This window comes from Sus scrofa, chromosome 17, assembly GCF_000003025.6.
Source record: "Sus scrofa isolate TJ Tabasco breed Duroc chromosome 17, Sscrofa11.1, whole genome shotgun sequence".
Lineage (NCBI taxonomy): Eukaryota > Metazoa > Chordata > Mammalia > Artiodactyla > Suidae > Sus > Sus scrofa.
Genome location: NC_010459.5, coordinates 11,867,946 through 11,892,949, shown reverse-complemented (window position 1 = coordinate 11,892,949; position 25,004 = coordinate 11,867,946). Strand labels below are relative to the sequence as shown.

General features: G+C 38.9%; 1 protein-coding gene across 5 annotated transcripts in view; it reads right to left on the bottom strand.

Moving 5' to 3' along the window:
- The window catches only part of HOOK3 (hook microtubule tethering protein 3), a 101,190-nt gene that overhangs the window by 26,203 nt on the left and 49,983 nt on the right, over window positions 1-25,004 (bottom strand). For all 5 annotated transcript variants that reach the window (XM_021077847.1, XM_021077846.1, XM_021077848.1 and 2 more), the window contains 7 exons: window positions 22,525-22,688; window positions 18,865-19,005; window positions 17,355-17,556; window positions 12,332-12,442; window positions 11,547-11,634; window positions 10,071-10,140; window positions 4,287-4,427 (listed from right to left, as the gene is read on the bottom strand). In XM_021077847.1, the coding sequence (XP_020933506.1) occupies window positions 4,287-4,427; window positions 10,071-10,140; window positions 11,547-11,634; window positions 12,332-12,442; window positions 17,355-17,556; window positions 18,865-19,005; window positions 22,525-22,688 (917 nt within the window). The remainder of the gene's footprint in view (window positions 1-4,286; window positions 4,428-10,070; window positions 10,141-11,546; window positions 11,635-12,331; window positions 12,443-17,354; window positions 17,557-18,864; window positions 19,006-22,524; window positions 22,689-25,004) is intronic.

Below are 25,004 nucleotides of genomic sequence, written 5' to 3'. Positions count from 1 at the left end.
GGGCAATGAGTGTTTAGAATCCAACACCCAGGAAGCTCAGGAAGAAACATTTTCTACTCAACAAGTTGCAATAAATTCTTATCATAAACCTTTAGGCTTTATATTTTAGTGAGAATCACAGAAAAGGGCAACAAATCTAAAATAATAACTGATGTTTTTCACATGAAGGATGCTGCTTTTTCATTCAGTGAAAGAATCACCTGAAAATCCATATTCAATATGGGAACACAGGTACATAAGCACATTATGAACCGTAATTTTCTTCAATCTTTTCAGGAAGCAATATGGAAATACACACCAAACTATAAGACTATTTCAACTATCCATCTTAGCCATCTTAAAAATTATTTACTAAATAAACACTGTAAGCCTACTAGGTGGAAGCTGTCATAAGAATATCTCTCTTTATTGTGAGATAATATATAAAGAGTGTGTACACGGCAGGTACTCTGTAAATGCCTCTACTTTCTTTCTCTCCTTTCAGTTCAGTGAATTAATTTTTTTTTTTTTTGTCATTTTAGGGTAGCACCCACAGCATATGGATGTTCCCAGCCTAGGGGGTGAATCAGAGCTGCAGCTACTGGCCTACGCCACAGCCACAGCAACACTGGATCTGGGCCACGTCTGCAACCTACACCACAGCTCAGAGCAACACCGGATCCTTAACCCACTGAGTGAGGCCAGGGATTGAACCCGTGTCCTCATGGATACCAGTTGGGTTCACTACCATTGAGCCACAATGGGAACCCCCAATTAACATTTTAATCAAGATCTAATTACATATAGCTATCAAGGGGGCATAGGGAGAAAGTGAGCTTGAATCCCCACATACTATGAGAGGGAATGAAATCATAAATGCCCCCAGAAAGCTCTGACATGGCCCTACTCTCAACCCTTCCTGCCTCTCCTGCTCGAGGGTCAACAGGTATTACAGCCTTTTAACAAGGACTCACTTATTGGGAAAACTAAATGGAAATGAGCTTGGAGGTTTTCTACAAACCTTTTCTTCTAAGGTGATATATGGGTGATGAGCAAAATGTATTTAAGGTCATACAGTTAAAAGACTGTGGGGGGAGTTCCCATCGTGGCTTAGTGGTTAACGAATCTGACAAGCATCTGTGAGGACTCAGGTTTGAATTTGGCCTTGCTCAGTGGGTTAAGGATCTGGTGTTGCCATGAGCTGTAGCGTAGATCGAAGATGCAGCTCAGATCCCGCACTGCTGTGGCTGTGACGAAGGCCAGCAGCTACAGCTCCGATTTGACCCCTAGCCTGGGAACCTCCATATGCCTCGGGTATGGCCCTGAAAAATGAAAATAAATAAATAAATAAATACAGACAGACAGACAGACTCAGTGGGGATTTCCCACTGTGGTGCAGAGGGTTAAGGATCTGGTGTTGCTGCAGCTGCGACAGCTGTGGCTTGGATTCAATTCCTGGCCAGGGAACTTCTATAGGCCACAGGTTCAGCTGAAAAAGGGAAAAAAAAAAAGACTCAGTAGGACTGAAACTCTGCTGTCTTGCTGCTAGTCCAGTTCTGTCAAATAGTAAGAGGTTAAGTTAGAGACAAGGTAATGTAAAAACTTATTAAACTCAAAACGAATATGCTATAATTCACTTAAGAGAAAAGGCATCCTGTGAGGGAGACAGGGTTTTAAAAAAAGTGTTGTACAAACGTGGCAGAAGATAAATTCGAAAGAAGGTAAAGGTGAAGTAGAGGCTCTGGAATCAGTAGTCTGGGTCTGAGCCAAAATTCCTTCATCTGGAACACTTTAATAAAGACCAAATATAGAAAACACTTTTTTTGTTGCTGTTTTTTTAGGGCCACACCCATGGCACATGGAGTTTTCCAGGCTATGGGTCAAATTGGAGCTGTAGCTGCTGGCCTACGCCACAGCCACAGCCACAGCCACATGGGATCTGAGCTGCATCTCAACCTTCACCATACTTGATGACAACATTGGATCCTTAACCCACTGAACAAGGCCAGGGATCAGACCTGTGTCCTCATGGATTCTACAGTCAAGATTCATTTCCACTGAGCCACGACAGGAACATCTAGAAAACACTTATTTAGCACCATGTCTGAAACAAATAGGAGCTTAAAAAATGTTAGCTGCTATTATTATTACTCTTACAGGTCATAATACCTACAAGTAGCTATAGTCCAAAGGTAAGTTATCATTGGTGTTGTAACTTAAGAGACATACAGAGCTGTAAATAACACAGGGACTTGGTGGAGGTGGGGTGGGGTGGTGCGTCACCAGTCACCTCCATACACGAGTCCTGTACACACGACAATTAGCTCTTCTGCTTTGGAGGAGAAAAGAGCAATAGCTGTAACGCTTGTGAAAGACAAGGCAAATCTGTTGTTAGATAAGTTGTAGGTGTTGATTAGCCGAAAAGAAATCAGTGTCGGGAGAGCCTATAATGCTCAAATCTGTTCTGGAGGCCAAGGGGGAGGGGTGACACAGGGCACTCTCCCCAAGGGCTCTGCAAGATCGCCAGCAGTTTTCTATGATTCCCATACCTCTCCCTTCTCTTTTTCCACTTTTCCTAAGTATTTTTAAAAAGTATTCATTATCTATGCTCCTAAGAATTGATATAAAACATGGCTCTTTCTGTTGACACTTTATGCTCTAATAATCCCCCTGGTATTTACACTGTTTGCTGATTCTCCCTCAGCAGCTTTGAAAATGATGGTCACGGGAAGAAGGGAGGGATATGTAAAACTGTCATAACAATTCTGACTCTCAGGACTGACTCACACCTGGGAAATGCCAAATCAATCAGGCATAATAAACAGAGAATCTGTAATATCATGCAAACTGTGAAACTATTTATAAAACATGTCAAATCCCTTCAAAATGCCAGAATATCCCAGCTTGAAGAAAAAGACCGACCCATGTGTTTGGTAGCTAAGAAACATTTCCAAAAAGGAAGAGAACCTGAAGACTGTCACAACAAAATATGAGTAACCCTTGCCAGAGTAAGCTACTGCTTTTAAAAGTAGTTTGGGGACTTCCTTTCATGGCTCAGTGGTTAGCAAACCCGACTAACATCCATGGGGCTGCAGGTTCGATCCCTGGCCTCGCTCAGTGGGTTAAGGATCCAGCGTTCCCATGAGCTGTGGTGTAGGTCACAGACACGGCTTGGATCCTGCATTGCTGTGGCTCTGGCGTAGGCCAGTGGCTACAGTTCCGACTGGACCCCTAGCTTGCATACCTCCATATGCCACAGATGCAGCCCTAAAAGACAGAGACCAAAAAAACAAAAGTAATTTTGAATGACCGTCTACTGCAATACTCTGAAAACTTACAAGCAGAAAAGTGATGCTCTTGTTAAATTTGCAGATTCTGAATTCTCAAAATAACTAAATTGCTCATAAAATGGAAGATTTCATATTAGAGTCAAAAGAGATAACACATTTAAAAAAAAGCCCTATCAATTCAATTATGATGGATACTACAGTTTTCCTCACACTGATTGAGTCTTTAAAATGTTAACTTGTGAAAAGAGGGTAAATTTTATTAACCTGATCGTGACTGTGAAGTAAAATTGTTATGTGGTGACTTTCAAATTTTATTTATTTATTTATTTATTTAAGCTTTTAAGGGCCAACCTGAAGTTCCCAGGCTAGGGGTCAAATCGGAGCTACAACTGCTGGCCTAAGCCACATGCACAGCAATATCAGATCTGAGCTGCATCTGTGGCCTACACCACAGCTCACGCCCACACCACATCCTTAACCCACTGAGACAGGCCAGAAATCCCCAGGCTAGGGGTTGAATGGGAGCTGCAGCTGCTGGCCTACACCACAGCCACAGCCATTCAGGATCTGAGCAAAGTCTGCAACCTAGAGCAAAGTCTGCAACCTACACGGCAGCTCACAGCAACACAGGATCCTCTTAACCCACTGAGCGAGGCCAGGGATCAAACCTGCGTCCTCATGGATACCAGTCAGATTTGTTTCCACTGTGCCACAATGGGTACTCTGGCGACTTTATTTTTTAATCCTCTACTTCTAATTAGTGATTAGAAAAGGAAGATGGTAGGGCCTTGGTATCATTCTGCCTGAAGAGCTAAGAAGGACATGCTATCACAGAGAGACACAATAATGGGGCAAATGTGCCCATTAGTGGAAAAGCCGAAAAAAGTACTCTTGAAATGAAATGGAACAACACATTGTTACTTTTCAAAATGCAATTCAAACCTTTGTTTAAGGGGATCAAAACCAAGGTGAATGGAGAAAGCCTGTGTTTATGTGCTGCCTCCAGGCAGCTCCTACCTGTTCTCCGTCTCCAGCTCATTCTTTCGTAGGTTGGCATCATCTAGAAGGCTCTGCAACAAGGCGATTTTTTCATTGTCTGAACCCTCTTGGTTGATTTTTAACATCTTATTCTCATGCTGAAGACGAATAAGCTTCTCCCTGGGAGCAAACAAGAAACTGATTATTTAGTACCTAAATACAATATAATTATCAAAATCCAGCCAGTCATTGTTACAGATTTAATACATAGAACAGAAATGAAAAACAAAGTACCTGCAAAGAATTTAGCTCCTGTGGTTACTGGCTGGGACATTATGTTTCAGATCTTAAGCACTTTCTTTTTAGAATGGGGATAATCTGAAGATAACAGAATATCCAAATATCATGATTTGTGATGAATGAGGTTTCAAAATCCTATTTCCTTTCTGATTTAAATACTTAAGCTGTGAATGCATCTATGTACTTGTTCTTTGGTTCTCATCAACAAAACATCATCTCAAAAAAAAAAAAACCCCAAAAAACAGAAGGAGTTCCCATTGGACATAGTGACCATGAGGATGCAGGTTTCCATCCCTGGCATTGCTCAGTGTTAAGGATCTGGTATTGCCACAAGCTGTGGCACTGGTTGCAGATGTGGCTTAGATCTGGTGCGGCTGTGGTGAAAACAGGCAGCTACAACTCCAATTTGACCCTAGCCCAGAAACTTCCATATGCTGTAGGTTCGGCCGTAAGAAAGAAAAAAAAAAGTCATCTTTAATGCTCTTAAATTACCAATCATGTTGTGGCAAGGTATAAGTATTCAACGAAGAATACCATCAAGATGCATAGTTCCCCAGAGATGTGTAAAACTGTATTCTTGTAATAAGACAGAAAATCAGAGCCAAGTTACTGAACTGCATTGTTTTGGGCTCTTTGTGTTACGTCAAAATCTTACACACAAAGATTACCACTACGTTTACTGCAGTGATGATAAAAAAAATACTTGTTAAGGATACAACTCATCCTTTATGTTAGGGAGGGGCATCTTTAGAGAGCCACATGAAGAAGGCATTACTGTCAATACCAGATACTATCAAGAGCTGTGCTTCCCATGGAAAAGGAAAAACAAAATGAAATATCAAACACACACAAACCAGTCTGCCCGTAAACACTGTAAATCTTTTGCTACTGAAGAGATGAGTGTCAAATTTGTAGCCCAACTCAAGCAGTAATAAAGAACCTGATATATTTTATAAACGGACAACAATGACTTCATTGTATTTTTTGGTTACAAAGTAAAACATGCTCATCATAGGGTGAAAAAAAAAAAAAAGACAGAGAAGAAAATATTGCACCCTCCATAAGCCTAGGGTGCAAAATTCCTGCTGAAATATAGCATTCTAATTTTATGCATATGCACAACCATGTAAAAGACCTGTAAAAATGAATCTTGCAGTACGTGCTACATTGGTATCTGCTATTTATACTTTTTGCAATCTTTTCATATCATTAAATTTTATACTCTAATATTTTATTTATTTGTTTTTGTTAGTGCCTGTGGCATGTGGTAGTTCCTGGGCCAGGGATCGAATTCGTGCCACTGCAGCAACCCAAGCCCCAGCAGTGACAATGCCAGATCCTTAACCTTCTGAGCCACTGGGAACTCCTATACTTTAATAGTTTAAACGACATGTTAAAAGACATAGATTTAAAAAAAAGACATAGCTGAATTACTATTTAATCAATGCCCAATTACTGGTATTTAGATTATTACCAATTTTGAGCTTTAACATGTTCTTAATGATCAGCTTTATAAATAGCCCTTTGTGTATATTCTCGGTTATTTCCTAAGGATTAATTCTCAGAAGAGTAATTTTCACATCAAAAGATGAGCACATCTTTTAGATAATATACCTTTTCTGGGAACTGTGTCTAGTCACTTATGATGGAGCATGATAATGGGAGAAAATGCTTTTTTTTTTTTTTTTTTTGCCTTTTCTAGGGCCACACCACGGCATACGGAGGTTCCCAGGATATGGGTCTAATCGGAGCTGTAGCCACCGGCCTACGCCAGAGCCACAGCAACTGGGGATCTGAGCCGTCTGCGACCTACACCACAGCTCACGGCAACACCGGATCCTTGACCCACTGAGTGAGGCCAGGGATCGAACCCGAAACCTCATGGTTCCTAGTCGGATTCACTAATCACTGAGCCACACTGGGAACTCCAATAATGGGAGAAAATAGAATGTATACATGTATGCGAAACTGGGTCACCACACTGTACAGTAGAAAAAAAATTGTATTGGGGAAATCACAATAAAAAAATACATCTATACATATCTTTTCAGCCAAACTGCTCGAAAGAAGAGTTGTGCAGTGAGTTGTTTCTGTGTGTGTGCGCACACACACGAACTGGAATGATAGAGAGGATTAGCATGGCCTCTGCACAAGGATGACACATAAATACATGAAGTGTTCCATACTTTTATAGAGGCAGGGGATTTTTATTTTAAAAAAGGGCTATTATGGGATTATATGAAATCATGTGGAGTTCCCATTGTTGCTCAGTGGTAAGGAATCCGACTAGTATCCATGAGGATGCAGGTTTGATGCCTGGCCTTGCTCAGTGGGTTAAGGATCTGGTGTTGTCTGAGCTGTGGGGTAAGCTGCAGATGAGGCTCGGATCTGGTGTTGCTGTGGCTCTTGCGTAGGCCTGCAGCCGCAGGTCCAATTTGACCCGTAGCCCGGGAACTTCCATATGCCTCGGGTGTGGCCCTAAAAAGCAAAAAAAAAAAGAAAGAAAAAAAAATCAGGTGTGTGAAACTTGTGAAAACTGCTAAGCACTATAGAATTTAATGAATTTTCATTAAGAAAAAGAATTAGAAAAAGGTAAATAAGTACTAGAGAGGTACAACACAATAAACATAATGAACACTGTTGTGTGGATACTGTTATGAGTAAATCCTAAAAGTTCTCATCACAAGGAAAAAAATATTTTTTATATTTCTTTAGCTTTGTTTCTGTATGAAATGATGGATGTTCACTAAAACTTATTGTCGTAATTATTTAATGATGTATTTAAGTCACATCATTATGCTGTACACCTTAAACTTACATAGGCCTGTATGCCCATCATATTGCAATAAAACTGGAAGAAAAAAAAAAAGAACAGTTGCGCACCATAGGAAAAAAAAATTTTGTAATTATGTGTGGTGATGGATGTTAAATTACTATGATAATCATTTCACAATATATACAAATATCAAATCATTATGTTGTACACCTAAAACTATTACAATGTTATGTCAATTATATCTCAATTAAAAAAAATTATTTTAAAAAAGTTACATCACTTTAATCTTTTACTCCTATTTTTTGATGTTTCCAATTTCTCCACACCCTTAACATTAGTGAAAATCATCATTTTTAATAGATTTCTGTGAACTGGATAGGGAAATTTCTTTATGTATCAAGAATATTAACCCATCATCTATGACATATATTAAGAAATTTCACCCTTTGCACTATTTCATTTTCTTGATAGCTTTTCTAGACACAGAGTTATCTCAATTTTTATTGAGTAATACTCAAAAAAAAAAGGTATTTTATATCTTCAATCTTTTTTTTTTGGCCACGCCGATGGCATGTGGAAGTTCCTAGGCCAGGGACTGAACCTGTGCCACAGCAGTGACCTGAGCTGCTGCAGTGACAATACTGGATCCTTAACTCAGTGGGCCACAAGGGAATCTTTTGTTGAATCTTTATCATTGTTCTTTTCTGCTTTAAAAATTCAACTGCGGTGGTTAACGAATCCGACTAGGAACCATGAGGTTGCGGGTTCGGTCCCTGCCCTTGCTCAGTGGGTTAACGATCCGGCGTTGCCGTGAGCTGTGGTGTAGGTCGCAGACGCGGCTCGGATCCCGCGTTGCTGTGGCTCTGGCGTAGGCTGGTGGCTACAGCTCCGATTAGACCCCTAGCCTGGGAACCTCCATATGCCGTGGGAGCGGCCCAAGAAATAGCAACAACAACAACAGCAACAACAAAAGACAAAAAGACAAAAAAAATAAAATAAAATAAAATAAAATAAAATAAAAAAAAAATTCAACTGCGTTAGCTATAAGCTTCCTTAAAATTTGTTGTGTGGATATAACCTTTTGTTTTTTTCTTCTTTCTTTTTAGGGCTGCACCTGTGGCATATGGAAGTTCCCAGGCTAGAAGTCGAATTGGAGCTGCAGTTGCTGGCCTATGCCACAGCCCAGTAACACGGGATCCAAGCTGCATCTGGGACCTACACCACAGCTCATGGCAATGCCAGATCCTTAACCCACTGAGTGAGGCCAGAGATCAAACCTGCAACCTCATGGATACTAGTTGGGTTCCTAACCTGCTGAGCCACAGTGGGAACTCCTGGACATTATCATTTACGTATAAATATTCATAACAAAAGTGTTTTTTCATTCAACAAATTTTATTGGTCCAGTAATCACACTGGACTAATAATCATGTGATCCAAGAACTAAATACTCTATCAGATAAGTAAAAGGTATGCAAAAAAAGTAAAAGGCATACAAAATGCTTCTGGAATTGGTGTTGCAAAATATGTCTTTTGTTTCTCCTTTTTTTTTTTTTTTTTTTTTTTTTGGCCATATCTGTAGCATATGGAAGTTCCCAGGCCAGGGATCAAACTCACGCCACAGTAGCGACCTGAGCCATAGCAGTGACAATGCTGGATCCTTAACACACTGCACCACAAGGGAAGTCCTGTCTGTCCTTCTTAAACCAATGCCAAAAACAATAAGCATGTCTTCATGTACTCAACAAGTATTTCAATGCCTATTGCAATTTTCACAGTTGCAAAGCTTTTACACATTGTTACATCATTATTTTATTTACGTCTCCAAGGATGTTATGAACAATCAAGACTAGTGTCAATTTAAAAAGGGGGAAAAATCAGCCCAAATCTGATAAAAGCAATAGTCAGGCTTAATCATTCACCTCCTGCTGGACATTTGGGGCCTCTCCACCAATTTTTCATTCTTGTACTTAAAGCCAGGCATATACTGAAATAAATGGAATATTTAAAGTGCCATGACTAAAAAAAACGTAAAGTACCACTGAGGGAGGAGTAGGAGAGACAGGGAGATGTATCCTCTGTTCACTGCATTACATCTTTCCCAGACCACTCCCTGTCCTTAATTAATAAATGAAGATGACTAATTATTTTGCAGGCTGATGACTAAGCATAACCTTTGTCTTTGAGCTGAGTGGTTTCACTGCTACCTGTCTGCTGAGGATACCAAAGCACAGACATCAGTTTGCTCTGTACCTGTGAAACCTCATCTTCCAAAAGGGAGAAATCAAGGGTTTGCTGCACCAGCTGAAGAAAGCATCTAATATGTGGAAAACATGGACACCTAACATGAAGCTCACGTTGAAAACATCAGTGACAAAGAGTCAGGAACTGGAGTTCCTATTGTGGTGCAGCAGAAATGAATCTTACTAGTATCCATGAGGATGTGGGTTTGATCTCTCGCCTCGCTCAGTGGGTTAAGGATCTGGCATTGCCATGAGCTGTGGTGTAGGTCGTAGATGAGGCTCGGATCCTGAGTTGCTGTGGCTGTGATGCAGGCCAGCAGTTGTAGCTGATTCGACCTACAGCCTGGGAACTTCCATATGCCATGAGTGTGGCCCTAAAAAAAAAAAAAAAAAAAAAAAAAAAAAAAAAAAAAAAAAAGAGTAAGGAGCTGGACCTCCAGATGACAGAAAGAGGGCCAGGTTTTCTCCAGGAATACTGTGCAGTGTGGCTGTGGACCGCCTTACCTGATTTCAGGGGTAACGATCTCTGCCGCCAGGCTATCTGAAGATTCCTGACTTCCCAGAGGTATTAACCCTGTAAACACACAGGCATGGATGCCAGATTAAGACAGAGCACAACCATCTCCTTTAGTTTCGATAGGAACCCCTACGCTGAACGTTAATTTTAACAGCTAAAATCTTTACTTCAAGTTAAAAAACCGTGTCACAGTTGCCTTACGTCATCATTATACAATTTGAACAATTTTTACGTGTACAATTAAGTGACACTACGTACGTACTATGTTATGGAACCATCACTACTATCTGTTCCCACTCTTTCATCACTCAAAACATAAATTTTGTAACCAGTAAGCAATAATTCCCCACCGCTTTCTCTCTCCGCCCCTTGTAACTTTTATTCCATTTTCTGACTGTCTAAATGATAGCAGTATCTGTCTTTTTGTATCTGGCTCACTTCACCTAACATGAGGTTTTCAACATTCACCTACTGTTACAGCATTTATCAGTACTTCATCTCTTTCTATGGTTGAATAATATTCCAAGATATGTATGTATCACATTTTCTTTATCCATTTATCTGTTGACCACCTTTTGGCTATTGTGAATAATGCTGCTATGAACACTGGTGTACCAGTATCTGGTTGAGTCCTTGCTTTGAATTCTTTTGAGTATATACTTTGGAATGGAATTTCTGGATCATATATATGGAACTTCATGTTTAACTTTTTAAAGAACCACCGCCTCTTCCATGGTGGCTGCTCCATTTTACATCCAGCAATGCACGAGGGCCTGCTTTCTCCACAACCTCACCAACACCTGTTATTTTCCTTTTCTTTTTTGGTAATAGCCATCCTAATGGGTGTGAAGTGGTATCTCATTGTGGTTTTGATTTCCATTTCTCTAATGACTAATGATGTTGAGAATTGTTTAAGGCATTTGTATATTTTCTTTGGAGAAATATCTATATAAGTCCTTTGCCCATCGGTGAACTGAGTGTTGTCTTTGGCTGTTGTTGAGTTCTTTGTGGCATATGCAAATTTCCGGGCAAGGGACTGAACTTATGCCACAGCAGCAACCTGGACTGCTACAGTAACAACACTGGATCCTTAACCCACTGCACCACAAGGGAACTCTTATATATTCTTGATATCAATCACTTAACAGATGAATGATTTGCAAATATTTTCTCCCATTTTGTGGGTGGCTTTTTCACCCTATTGATAGTGTCCTTTGATACACAAAAGTTTTTAATTTTGATGAAGTCCAAGTTACCTATTCTTTCTTTTTTTTCTTTTGGTCACAGTCCCATAATTATAGCCTATTTGCCATAAAATCTGGGTAACAGTTCCAAATTTGTATCAATCTCATGGCTCTTCACCAATTTTTAAATCTCATCTACTGATGCAATCATCCTAAAATGAATCTGATATTTACTGACACTGTTAGAAATGAGTAGTCTTGCCTGGGCTCCTGAAATACCTTGAGTTGTGAGCTGCCCTTCTTGAGCCTGAACACAGCGCAGCTCTTCAATGGTTTCCTTCAGAGAATCCCTTTCTGTTCTTAACCTCTGGAGGGACATTAAAAATAAGGAAAGTCAGCTTTAAGTTTTATGAGTTTATCCATCAGTGGTCTCTGCCTTATCTACTGGTGAATATGGACATATTATATCTTTTGATTTTCTACAAAAGATCATAGAAAGAAAAGATTATACAATTTTTTCCCATTTAACAATAACTGAATATCTACTATATATAATGAAGTATCTAGTTAAACCTAAGAAACAAAACTGTCTACTCCATCCTTAACAATGAGTAATCTTATTATGTAACATTCTTTTCATGAAACATAAAAGATTAAACAAAGACTTTAAATATTCATAATCAAAACAAAGTAAAAACATTTTAAAAGTTTCAAAATATGTTCAACAACAAAAAGAAATTGTCCTCCATAAAAATCATACATAAAACAGAAAAGCTATACAAATATAGAGAGTCATAAGCAAGATAATGTAAAAGCAGCAACAATGGTAGATAAATAGATATAAACTAGATGCAAATACATTCTTTAATCTTTTATTTTAGATCTCTTTCTGAAACACAAATGTAAATCTTCTGTCATTTAAAAATAAATAATCTCTAATTTTAAATTTATAAATAGACAAAGAAATGTGTAGTCAAAATATGAATTACATATCATATTCTTTATTTTGGCAGTGCTCAAACCTAAAAGGCCTTAGATAGATAGATAGATAGATAGATACTCACATCCTTTTCTTTTTGAAGACTGTCAACTTTTTCTTTCAGCCGCTTATATTCAAAATCTAATTTATCTGCTTTCTTTGATTCTTCAGATAATCTATTTTGCAGTTCTACTACCTGATATATAGAAAGGTGCCATTAATTTTTATAACTTGAAACATTGGAAATTATTACTATTTTCTTCTACAGATCTATGAAAATTCCCATCCCTACTAATAACTCAAAAAAAAAAAAATATATATATATAATACAGAAGCCTAACCCAGCGGAGAGAACTAGGCACAAATCTGCCTAAAAACTATAGGTTCTAAAACCAGATCATCCAGAGGAGCAAATGTTCAAAATTATGACAGACTATAGGATTTCCTTTTCTTGTAACACATGGAAGCAAAAGAAATGATGGGGCAAACATCCAATTGCATTGCTAAGCTTGTAAGAAACTAAGCGAAATCGTCAGAGGCTAGCACTGGAGGGGGGATTTTGTGAGGATACTATAGGTACTGTGACATACCACCAGGAACCCAGACCTTTAAAATTATCGGGAGACAGGTAGTTATTAAACTACCTTGGGCTCTAAAAGGTAGGTGAGTCAGTAAACAGGTGGGTTAGGAAAAAAAAAAAAAATCCATCAGCTGGCAAAATCAATAAGGAAACTTGCCTGTCTTAAAGTGAGTGTTCTGGGTTTTAAAAAGTATAACTTGAAAAGGTTTAATTGCAGCCTACAAATACATGGATCTGTGTTTGAATTTTTACCACATGCCTTGACTGGAAATCCTAAGCCAGGCAAGTAATTTAAAGTCATTCTGGTTGGTAATGCTGTGGAAAATCTGGCATAAGAAAAACATCCATTATCTGGAGGAATACAACCTCAACCAGGTCCCCAGTGTTCACAAAGGTAAAGCCAAAGGACAGAGCAAAATCCAAAATTATAAAAGTCTTAAAGGAATAATCCACTGTGAGCAACAGTCAGCAGAAAAACATTCATAGCAATAACAACAAAACAGAAGAACAAGAACTCTAAGGACTTAAAATTAGAGTTATCAAAAATGAAACACTAGATTTAATACTTAAAGAAAAGAAGGAAGAAGTCTAAATTATAAAAGGAATAAGAGGAGTTCCCAATGTGGCGCAGCAGAAATCAATCCGACTAGGAATGATGAGGTTGTGGGTTTGATCCCTGGCCTTGCTCAGCAGGTCAAGGATCTGGGTGTGGTGCAGGTAGCAGATGCGGCTGAGATCTGGTGTTGCTGTGGCTGTGGTGTAGGCCAGCGGCTACAGCTCTGGATAGATCCCTAGCCTGGGAACCTCCATGTGCTGCGGGTGCGGCCTTAAAAAGACAAAAAATAAATAAAAAATAAAAGGAATAAAAGATCATCAAATAACAATCAGCAGGTTTGAAAGAGAACCCAAAGGGAAACTGCAGAAAGAAAAATACTACATTGAAAAATAAAGTATATTAAGCTCCAGATTAGAAACAGACTGAGAGAATCAGTGTATATGCAATTTCACTGCAGTATTTGTAGGTATAGATTTCTTTTTATTTATTGTTCGTGATTCACTGTTAATACTCAATCTGATGTCCTTCATTAATTCTGAAAAATGTTTAGCCATTCTTTCCTTCTAATGTCCTTCTACAATTCTCTCTGTTCTTTCCTCTAGAATTCTAATTAAATAATTTCTCATTTTAATTTGATACCCCTTAATCACATTTATAGTTTTTTGGGGCTTCACTTTTTCCAGTAATTTCTCAGTCCATATTCAAGGTCATTAATTCTTTCAACCTTGTTATATGTAGAAAATTTTCAAAATGAAATGAGAAAAAATGTATTCACCAAAAAAACCTACCAGCCATTCATGGTATTCAGAGTTGTTTGACTAAAAGTTCTCTAATTTATTATATTAAGCGAGTATAATTTGATGCCACAATCAGAAGATGAGGAAAGCATGAGAAAGAAAACTTAAAGTACACAAATCATAGAGGCAAAATGAACAAAGCAAATCTAACAATGTGAAACAACAAATAAATCTGCTATGACCTAGGCTAAGATTATCTCTAGGATGCAAGGATGGTTTAAGCATAGAAACCCATCAAAGAATTCATCCAATTAATAACAAGGAGAGGCAGCGCAGGAGTCTCTCAACAGATGTAGCTGATTAAATTCAACATCCATTTAAGATAAACACTCTGGGCAAATTAGAAATTCAATGAAAATTTTTTTATCCTAATATAAGGTGGCTAGAAAAACCTATAGCAATACTTACACTATACTGGTAAAACATTTAAAGCGCTATGTATAAAATCAACAAGAAATGGTTGCCTATTATTTATTACTATTTTTATTCAAGGCTATACTAAAGGTCAGCCACGCTGATTAAGAAGAAAAAAAGGGGTATGAAGTAGAAACAAAATGGCTTTAATCTATATAAAATATGACCTTTTTTTTGGCTATACTGTGACATGCAGAAGTTCCTGGGCAAGGGGTTGAACTTGTGTCACACTAGTGACCTGAGCCAGCAGTGATAATGCCAGATCCGTAACCTGCTGAGCCACCAGGGAACTCCTAAAATATGACTTTTGACAAGGGAACAGCTATTATTAGAAGTAACATGGGAATTTGGCAAGATTGTAAAAATCAACATATAAAAACCAATTTCAATCACATAAATGACCAACACACTGAAAATATCTTTTCTTTTTCTAACTGCATTTACAAAAGCAACCAAATACATAAAGAACCTAAGAGTAAATATAACAAAATACATGCATAGTACTTATAAGAACAATATGAAACTTAATTGAAAGACACTAAGATCTAAATAGAAAGATATTCATTGATAAGAAAATATGGTGTCATAAAGATGTCATCTCTCCCCAAACTGACCAACAGATTCAATGTAATGTCAGTTTGCAAAGATCTAGGGTTTAAAGGGAAAGGAAAGATCTAAGAATAGACAAATTTGAAAAAGAACATGTGTGAGTATCTGTACTGCCAAACATCAAAATTCCTAAGATCTATAGATAATAAGAGAGTGTACCAGTATAAGAATAGATAAGTTGATCAATGAAAAAGAAGAGACTGCCCATAAACAAACCTACTTATAACATAGAAACTTTAGATATATGGTCGGATACAACTGTAGGTCACTGTAGAAGAGACCAATTACTACATAAATGCTGCTAGGTTGACTGGTTGTCCACATAGACAAAAAAAAAATCAAGTGGATCCCTACCTTATACCCTACATGAAAATGAGTTTCTCATAGATTAAAGACTTAAATGTACAAAACAAACCTTAAATCTCTGCAAAGAAAACAGAGATTAGTGCTACATCTTTATGGAGGAAATTATTTCTTAAATTAGATGTTCAAAGCACAAATCATAAAGAAAAGGTATTTAAAGTTTGTTATGTTAAAATTTACAATCTCAAAAAAAGCAAAAGGACAGGTCAGAGATTGGTAGGAAATAAATGCAACATATGACAAAAGATTATTATTGGGAACATATAAAGAACTTTCAGAATCAGTAAAAGAAATAATCTAATTTTACAAATGAATAAAGGATAAAAGTAGGTAATGCACAAGAGAAATGTGATTGGTAAATGTATTTGCAATTAGGGTAATACAAAGTATAATCATAAGGAGACATCATTTCAGGTAACACAATCACTATGGCAAACAATTTGGCAATATCTAACTAAATGAAGATACTCTAAGGAAGATATTCCACATAGTTATAAAACTTCCACACATGTACAGAAAAGGATATGTTCAATACTAATCACAGAGGCATTTTTTTAAATATAATATATACAATATATAAACTATATATTCATAATATATAAAAATTATATATATAACAGAACATCTTGTATGTCTTTCTACAGAAAAATGGATAAACTGTGGTATAGTCACTCAATAGGATACTATACATTGGTACAAATGAACGGGATAAAGCTACACTTATCAACACAAACAAATTTTACAAATATCTACTGAGCAGAAGTAAATCGCAGAAGACAACATCTACTGTATTCTTTACATGAAGTTTTGAAATGTCAAAAATTCTGTGTGTGTGTGTATGTGTGTGTGCGTAGCAAAACAATAAAGAGATGCACAGGGATAAAAACTACAAAATAGGAGTTCCCATCATGGCTCAGCGGAAATGAATCTGACTAGTATCCATGAGGACACAGGTTTGATCCCTGGCCTGGATCAGTGGGTTAAGGATCTGGTGTTGCTGTGAGCTTCGGTGTAGGTCGCAGATCTGGCTCAGATCCTGTGTTGCTGTGGCTTTGGTGTAGGCCAGCAGCTGTACCTCTGATTGGACACCTAGTCTGGGAACTTCCATAAGCCTCTCATGGGGCCCTAAAAAAAAGGACCAAAAAAAAAAAAAAAAAAAGAAAAAAAAAAACCACAACAAAACAACAACAAAAAAGACAAAAAAAAAAAAAAAAGGAGTCCGTCGTGGCGCAGTGGTTAATGAATCCGACTAGAACGTGAGGTGCGGTCGTCCTGCCTTGCTCAGTGGGTTAACGATCCAGCATGCGTGAGCTGTGGTGTAGGTTGCAGACGCGGCTCGGATCTGCGTGCTGTGGCTCTGGTGTAGGCCGGTGGCTACAGCTCGATCGACCCGAGCCTGGAACCTCCATATGCCGTGGAGCGCCCAAGAAATAGCAACAACAACAACAACAACAACAAAAAGACAAAAAAAAGAAAACCACAAAATGGTTTAGTGGTTAAGTGTAATGAAGAGGGGAAAATGGTTTTAATTCATTAAGCATGGATACTTACTGCATTTTTTTTATACTTCAGTCTATTTCTTAAATCTTACACAATAAATTAAAAAAATAAAAAAATAATCGAAGGATATGCTAGAGAGCCCAGTCAATAACCTCTGGATGAGAACAATGTTTCACAGGTAAAAAATACAGAATGCCATGAAAACAGGTCAGTGGATTCTAAGAAGCCACAGTTGTTTTGACGGAGAGCTCTCTGCAAACGCTTTAAGAAGCCGTGTCCCTCTTCTTACCTGTCTCTTATATGTCTCCAGTTGACTTCGAGCTGCATTGGCTTTTCTAAGCTCTTCCTCTAGACTGACAGTGTTCTGCATATACATAGTATTCTTCTCTTCTAAGAGTTTAACCTGCCTCCGCAGATCACCAAGATCCTCTAGCTTCTTTTTATATGATTCCACTTGGCCTTCCAGTTTAGACACCTTATCAGAAGAATGCCTAGAATAAGATGTGAAACCAGAAATCACAAACACATCCACAGTTGTAAAGCTGCCTTAGATAGTGCCAAACCAAGTGGGATCACCAGGAAATAACATTTTTTAATGAAATGATAAGGCTGGAGGTGATTCCAGCTTAGTTTTTTGTGGTTCCAAAATACGACCAAAATTACAGCACAACTTGTAATGGAGAACATTATGAAATTTACTCTGGGGGTAGCCAGCAGAGTCACATGTAGCATAAAAGCAAAATAAACTCTAAGTGTCCAAATAATTTGGCAATTAGAAGGTTATCAGTGACCAGAGAGGAACACTGGTTCCATGGAGCAGTGGGGGCGGGCAGTGGCAGAGTTTGGTGGGTTAAGGAGAGAATGTAAATTTTACCCTGTGTCAACTAAATTTGTTCTGGAAGGAAGGAGAGGGTAATAAGTCTCTTACTTCTAAGATGAGAGGGATCTAAATATATAAATACATGCTAAGGAGGGCAATTCCAACATGAAGAAAAATAATAACTGATGTAACAGTCCCTACGGAGGTGGGAAGGGTTGAAGGAGTCAGTATTGGACAGGAGGAAGAAGGACAGGTCCCTCCCTCCTCCTCACAGTGTCAGCTCCTGAGACTGAAGCCTGGGAGAGGTGTGGGGGCAGTCAGGTGAGAAGGAAGGAATGCTGGACAGAGCTCTCCACTCTTCTGCTCTCCGCAGAACCAGGGCCAGGAGGAGGAGCCCAGCGGAGAGTAAAGATGGTTGGTCTACGGGAGGACAAAACTCCACACCATGTGATTTTCTCTACTGGTTCTCGGTACTCAGAGAGCAAAAGTGTCAAATACAAATGGCCAGAATGATCTAACAGGGCGCAGATCAGACAAGCACAATGGTGGAGAAGTGAGGGGCCCAGTGAGCCAACAGTTGAGTCCAGCGAGGAAATGAAGCCTGGTGGGAGGGACAGTGTCTAAGGAAAAGGAGGACCACGAGACCGGAGGGCTCAAAACAACAGACCAGGAACAGGAAAAGCGCAGCGCTACACAACGGTGAAGTGGTGGTCAGAGGTCTGTGTAACATGTACACACGGCACTGATTTGTCAGATACTGCTCCAAGGGTTTACAAATACAGACTCGCTTAATTCTGAGGGAGATTTGTGTATTATTTCCATTTTACAGACGAGAAAATGGTCACATGGGGGTTAAATAAATGGCAGCACTGGGGTATGAACCCAGGTGGTCTGGATCTTCAGCACCTTCCTGTGCTCAGAGACCTCGGAGTTCCCAGCATCAGGGTAGATCTGCTCAGGGTTTGGGAAGACGGTTTACCTGAGAACATCTATTTCATCTTTGAGAGACTGGGCATCATCTGCCAAAGTGGTGAGCTCATCATTCTGCTGCCGGAGTTCAGAGATCTCCTTCTCTAACTCTTCACAGCGTATTCGATAATCATCTTTGGCTGCTTCAAGTCTGGAACCAAAACAAAATAGATCTAGAAAGCACTATTTACTGCAGTAAATAGTCAAAGAGTAAAAGTAAGTAAAAAGAAAATGAAAAAAATTCTTCTTGAATTTGCCTCTTACTTTTGAGACCATCAGCTGTATTTCCAAGTTTTAACTGTCCTGGAAATGGATTCTACTGTCCAAGACTTGTGGAAAGATAACATCTGATCACCATTCCTTTATTTAGAAGTTAGACACCAAGCACTATTTTTCAAAATATATTAGCTATAATTTTAGTTTTATTTCTGATTATGAAATTAACATACATTCCCTTTGAAAATTTACGAAGTACAGAAAGGCAAGTAAGACAAAAATCATGTTTTACTCTAGACAGACAGCTACTGTTAACATTTTTGGAATATAACCTCCAGCCTGATTTATATTCATAGACCTTTTTCCCCCAAAATACGAATATTGTTTCTAGTTTATATTAATTTCTTTTGATTAACATACATCCTTCCTTTGGGTTTATAAGATTCTTTCTCATGTCACAAACAGTTACCATTGGTTATTCACTTTTAATTTTATCTAAGTATTTAATGTACAGAAGTTCTTAATTTTTATGTAATTCAACTGATGATCTTATACTTTATAGTTCCTACCTCCAATGTGCAATTAGAAACTTTTTTTCTTCTAATTCTTTATTTTCTGTTAGTATTGATATGGTTTCATTTTTAACTTCAACTTCCCTGGAATTCACTTGGGTATATGATGTAATATAAGAATCTAACTTTTCCTGCCAAAATACTTACATAGTTCTCAAACTATGCAAGAAATAATTTAACCTTTCTTTATTGATTAGAAAATGCCACCTCTATCATATTATATATCTTTATATATACTTGAATTGGTTTCTGATCTTCACTTGTGTCACTGGTGTGTTTTGCTGCACCAGTACCAAGCTATTTTAACTAGTGAAAGTTTATAACATACTTAAGCACTGGGTATGGCAAGTATTCCCTTATTATACTTTGTTCTCAAAATATTCTGGGAATCATTTGCTCCTTAACACTTCTGGAGGAACATAACATGTGAAATGGAATCAAGTTCAAATTATATAATAATTGAAGAAGAAATGGCATTCTTACAATGCTCCATTAAAAACACCTAATAATATGTTCTCTCTCTCCATGGGGTATTAAAATACGATTTATGTATAACTTAGAAGTTTCTATCATATAATTTCCTCATATTACTTACTGGGATATATCTATAATATCTATATATATCTGTATTTTACACAGCCCAGTAAGTGGCAAAGCCAGGATTTTTAGAATGTCTAGGAAAAATGTCAAATAATAGATTAATACTCATCCTCACTTATTCTTTTTTTTTCTTCCATTGTACTCCTCTGAATAGAATCATTATTTTCCTTATACCCAAAACACATCTATGAAGTTTATTATTTTTAAAAAATAAATTTTATTGATGTATAAGTGACTCAATGTTGTTGGTTTCAGGTGTACATCAAAGTGAATCATCCTCCTCACTTATTCTTTACTGAAAATTTCATGTACGAAGCTTATTTCATATTTTTTTCTCCCTTAACTTACAGACTGAAGGAGTTATAACAGATTAATAGTGATTATAATAGATTTAATAATATTCAACAGGTAACAATCCTGGGATAAAGCTTATTTTAATATAGTAATGGATTGGATTTGCTACTATTTTATTCAGAATTATTTAAAGAATATTCATAAATGAGATATTTGTCATTTAATAGTAATAAATCCATTATGCTAATACAGACAACATATTCTTTAAGAAAAATAAATATTTTTGAAACCAAAAATTGATGAAAAGAATGTTTTTTACATTCTGTGATTCGAATCATCTGGTTTAAGAGAAGACAGCTGAGTTCTCTTAATTCTTTGTACATTCATCTGCTGTAATGGTTTTTAAGGAAATCCATTATCTGTACATATTCTGCACAGATATGTAGAAAAGGGCCTTGAAGACTTTCTGAAAGCGTTCTCAGATCACACCCTAAACTGCAGATAGACTATTTTTCTAAGGTTTCTGAGAAGACTAAGGAAAGATTTTTATTTTTTCTTGTCAAGGCAAAAGGCAAAAGGCAAAAGGCAAAAGGCAAAAAAAAAAAAATCCAGAAACATTTCATTGTGGTTTATAAACAAAGGCTGCTAGATATGTTACCATACTAAGTTAAATGAAAAGAGAAAATCTAATTGACATTTAATTTCTCCTATAGTTTTAACACTGGAAATCTACGTCAGATAAGAAAGAGGTTATGGTATATTTTCTAGTAAATAACACAATATTTTAACTGTACGGATATGTCCTTCAAATTTGTGGTTCTGTTCTACCTTGCAGGGCACCTTTACATCAGCCTGCCCTTTAAATAAGTCTGTCTCTATAAACCACACACATGGCCTTTGGCCAGCGTCACTTTAAGCTGTGCCCTGGAAGGAGCACCAATCTCTTCAAATTCAGTGCCTGTACATTTTATGGCATCTGGCCCTTTTAGAAGATAAAATTACTTTGAAACCTGTCCCTGCAGTTGGTGATCGAATTTCCTTTTTTGGTTGTAAAATAATTTCAGATTCGGAGTGAATTTAATCTTTCTCTCGACCACTCCAGCTCACCCTTGGCTCCTTTGCCAGCAATTCCTCCGACTTTTGTTCTCAGTCTGCCTTTACCTGTCTCCAATCACCTGGCAGGGTTGGGGGGGGCAGGTATTTGGCTTTTGCCTTTCTCTCACAGTTATCCTGCAGGCAGGTATTCAGTCCTCAGGTACTGCTGAGGGTGGGTGCCGCCAGAATTTCTCCAGGATATACGGTTAGTTTGTGTTGTGGGGGAGGACTTTGGGGCGGTGGCTAAGTACACAGACCCTGGGTTTGCAGCTACCCAACCAAGTTCTAACACTATACTCTCAACTTTTTTTTTTTTTTTTGCTTTTTAGATCAGCACTCGTGGCATATAGAAATTCCCAGGCTATGGGTAGAATTGGAGCTGAAGCTGCCAGCCTACATCACAGTCATAGCAACAGCAACACCAGAGCCAAGCTGCATTTTCGAGCTACACCACAGCTCACGGCAACACTGGATCCTTAACCCATTGAGCAAGGCCAGGGCTCGAATCCACGTTCTCATGGATACTAGTTGGATGTTTCCACTGTGCCACGATGGTAACTCCCTATACTTCCAACTTTAAAAGGCATTATCAAACTTTGACTAGTTGCTGCCTGATGGGAGGGGGAGGGAGTGGGAGGGATCAGGAGCTTGGGCTTATCAGACACAACTTGGAATAGATTTACAAGGAGATCCTGCTGAGTAGCATTGAGAACTATGTCTAGATACTCATGCTGCAACAGAACAAAGGGTGGGGAAAAAAAATGTAATTGTAATGTATACATGTAAGGATAACTTGGTCCCCTTGCTGTACAGTGGGAAAATTAAAAATAAATACATAAGTAAAAGGCATGATCAAACTTTAAAAAATGAGACCTGAGTGAGTGGGCCTTTACCTGAATGTCTCTTCCTGGAGCTGTTCTAACTGAGTCTGGAGTTGCAGGTGCCTTCTTCCTGCTGGGCTGTTAGGATCTTCTATGGAATCGGACTGATTAAGTCTTTCCATTAACACCTGATTCTCAGCCAACAGACTACTCTTCTCCTCCTGCAACGCTGCGACCTGTTGGGACACAGGAAGACAGTGGTTACTGTCTCCAGTTACACTGGAGCCAGCATAATCACGTGTGACTTACCATTACGAATTAAAGCTTATTTTTAAAGCAGTACAGTCGACCTCCACCTATAACATTTACATCATTTTGGAATATTGCACAGGCAGAACAGCATGTACAAGGGAGCAAGAACTCGTTCTTTGTTTGTTTGTTTGTCTTTTTGCCTTTTCTAGGGCCGCTCCCACAGCATATGGAGGTTCCCAGGCCAGGGGTCGAATTGGAGCTGTAGCCGCCAGTCTACACCAGAGCCACAGCAACGTGGGATCTGAGTCGCATCTGCAACCTACACCATAGCTCACGGCAATGCCGGTTCCTTAACCCACCAAGCAAGGCCAGGGACCGAACCTGCAACCCCATGGTTCCTAGTCGCGTTACCACTGCACCATGACGGAAACTCCAAGAACTCATTCTTTAGTTTATATTTGAAGACAGCTGCTATCTATATATCTTCACTGGTTGAACTAAGCACACAAAGAGATATTCATGATCAGTTATTCAAGAAACGCAAATTGAAACCACAATGTTATACCAACACACTCCTGCAGGAATGCCAAAAATTAAACTGACTGACTGTAACAAAAGTTAGTGAAGATGAAGATAAACAGGAGCCTCTCATGTCTGGTGAGCATGTGGAATGTTCTAAATGCTGTGAAAAACTGGTTTGTGTTTTCAAAAAAATTAAACATGCAACCACCGCATGACCCGGCCATCTTCCTCTTAGGAATTTACTTACCAAAGAGAAATAACAAGCATATGTCCACAAAGAGACTTAGAAAAAAATGTTTATAGCCGCTTCATTTGTAACACGGAAAAATAAATGTGTATCAACAGGTGAATGAATAAATAAATTACAGCATACCTATACAACAGAATGCTATTTGACAACAAAAAATAATTAACTTTTTTTATGGCTGTGTCCACAGCATACACAAGTTCCCGGGCCAGGTATTGGACCCTCACCATAGCAGCAATCTGAGATAAAGCAGTGACAACACTGGATCCTTAACCTGCTGAGCCACCGTGGAACTCCAAGAATGAACTACTGATACTGACAACACGAATGAATCTCAAATGGAAGAAGCCAGGCAAAAAGAGTACACTGCGTACGACTCCTTTTGTAGGTGATTCTGGAAGATACAAATTAAGCTACAGTGATAGAAAGCAGAGCCAGCGACTGGAGAAGGATCACAGAGTCATCAGGAGGCTTGTTATACTAATGGTGGTCATGGGTTCATACGTTTATCATGTCAACACGCGTCGAAATTGTGCACTTTATTTTTTTATTCATTTTTTGCTTTTTAGGGCTGTATCTGTGGCATATGGAAGTTTTCAGGCTAGGGGCTGAGTCAGAACTATAGCTGCCAGCCTATACCATAGCCACAGCAACTTGAGATCTGAGCCATGTCTGTGACCTACACTGCAGCTCTTGGCACGGCTGGATCCTTAACCCACTGAGTGAGGCCAGGGATTGAACATACATCCTCATGGATACTAGCTGGGTTCATAACTCACTGAGCCACAATGGGAACTCCTGGCCTGCACCATTTCTAATTCTTCCCTCTCCTGAGCACCCGGGCTATCTCTCAAAATTGTTCCCATTGGGCCACTGCCTGCCATCCTCAGGATCAGCTAACCTCTGCCCCCTCTCCTGGCCACTGTGCTTCCCCTCAAGGCCTCTTCATCCCCCAGCACTGGAGCCCCCTTGGCTCTTCTCTTCTAAATACAGTGATGGCTTCAGTTTGTAGGCTTAAACAGCATTTCCTCACTGACAGCTCGCACATTTCCATTTCCAGCCTGGACGCCTCAACTGGGTATCACATCCACTTGGATGTCTAACAGGCATCTGGAATCTACTCTGGGTGGGACTCTCACTGCCCTACCCCGGCCTCCCAGTCATGCCCATCTCAGCGATGCTGTGTCCTACCACACCTTAGTCACCATCCTTTATGTCTCATCTTCACACGCATGTCCACTCTTTCAGCAAATATCACTGGCTCTGCCTTTAAACAGATCTTGGCTACTTCTCACCACTCCTCAATTATGTTTAAGCCAACACAAATTTTTTTTTTTTTTGGCCACACCCTGGCATGCAGAAGTTCTGAAGCCAGGGACGGAACCTGAGCCACAGCAGTGACACAGTTGCGCCCTCGTGGAGAGGCCCTGACATTGACCCTCACCCTCACGGCCCCGACCCATCCTGCTTCTCCACCTTCCTCACCTGTTCCTTTACTTCCGCAACAATTCTTCTCTACAGGACGGGTCTC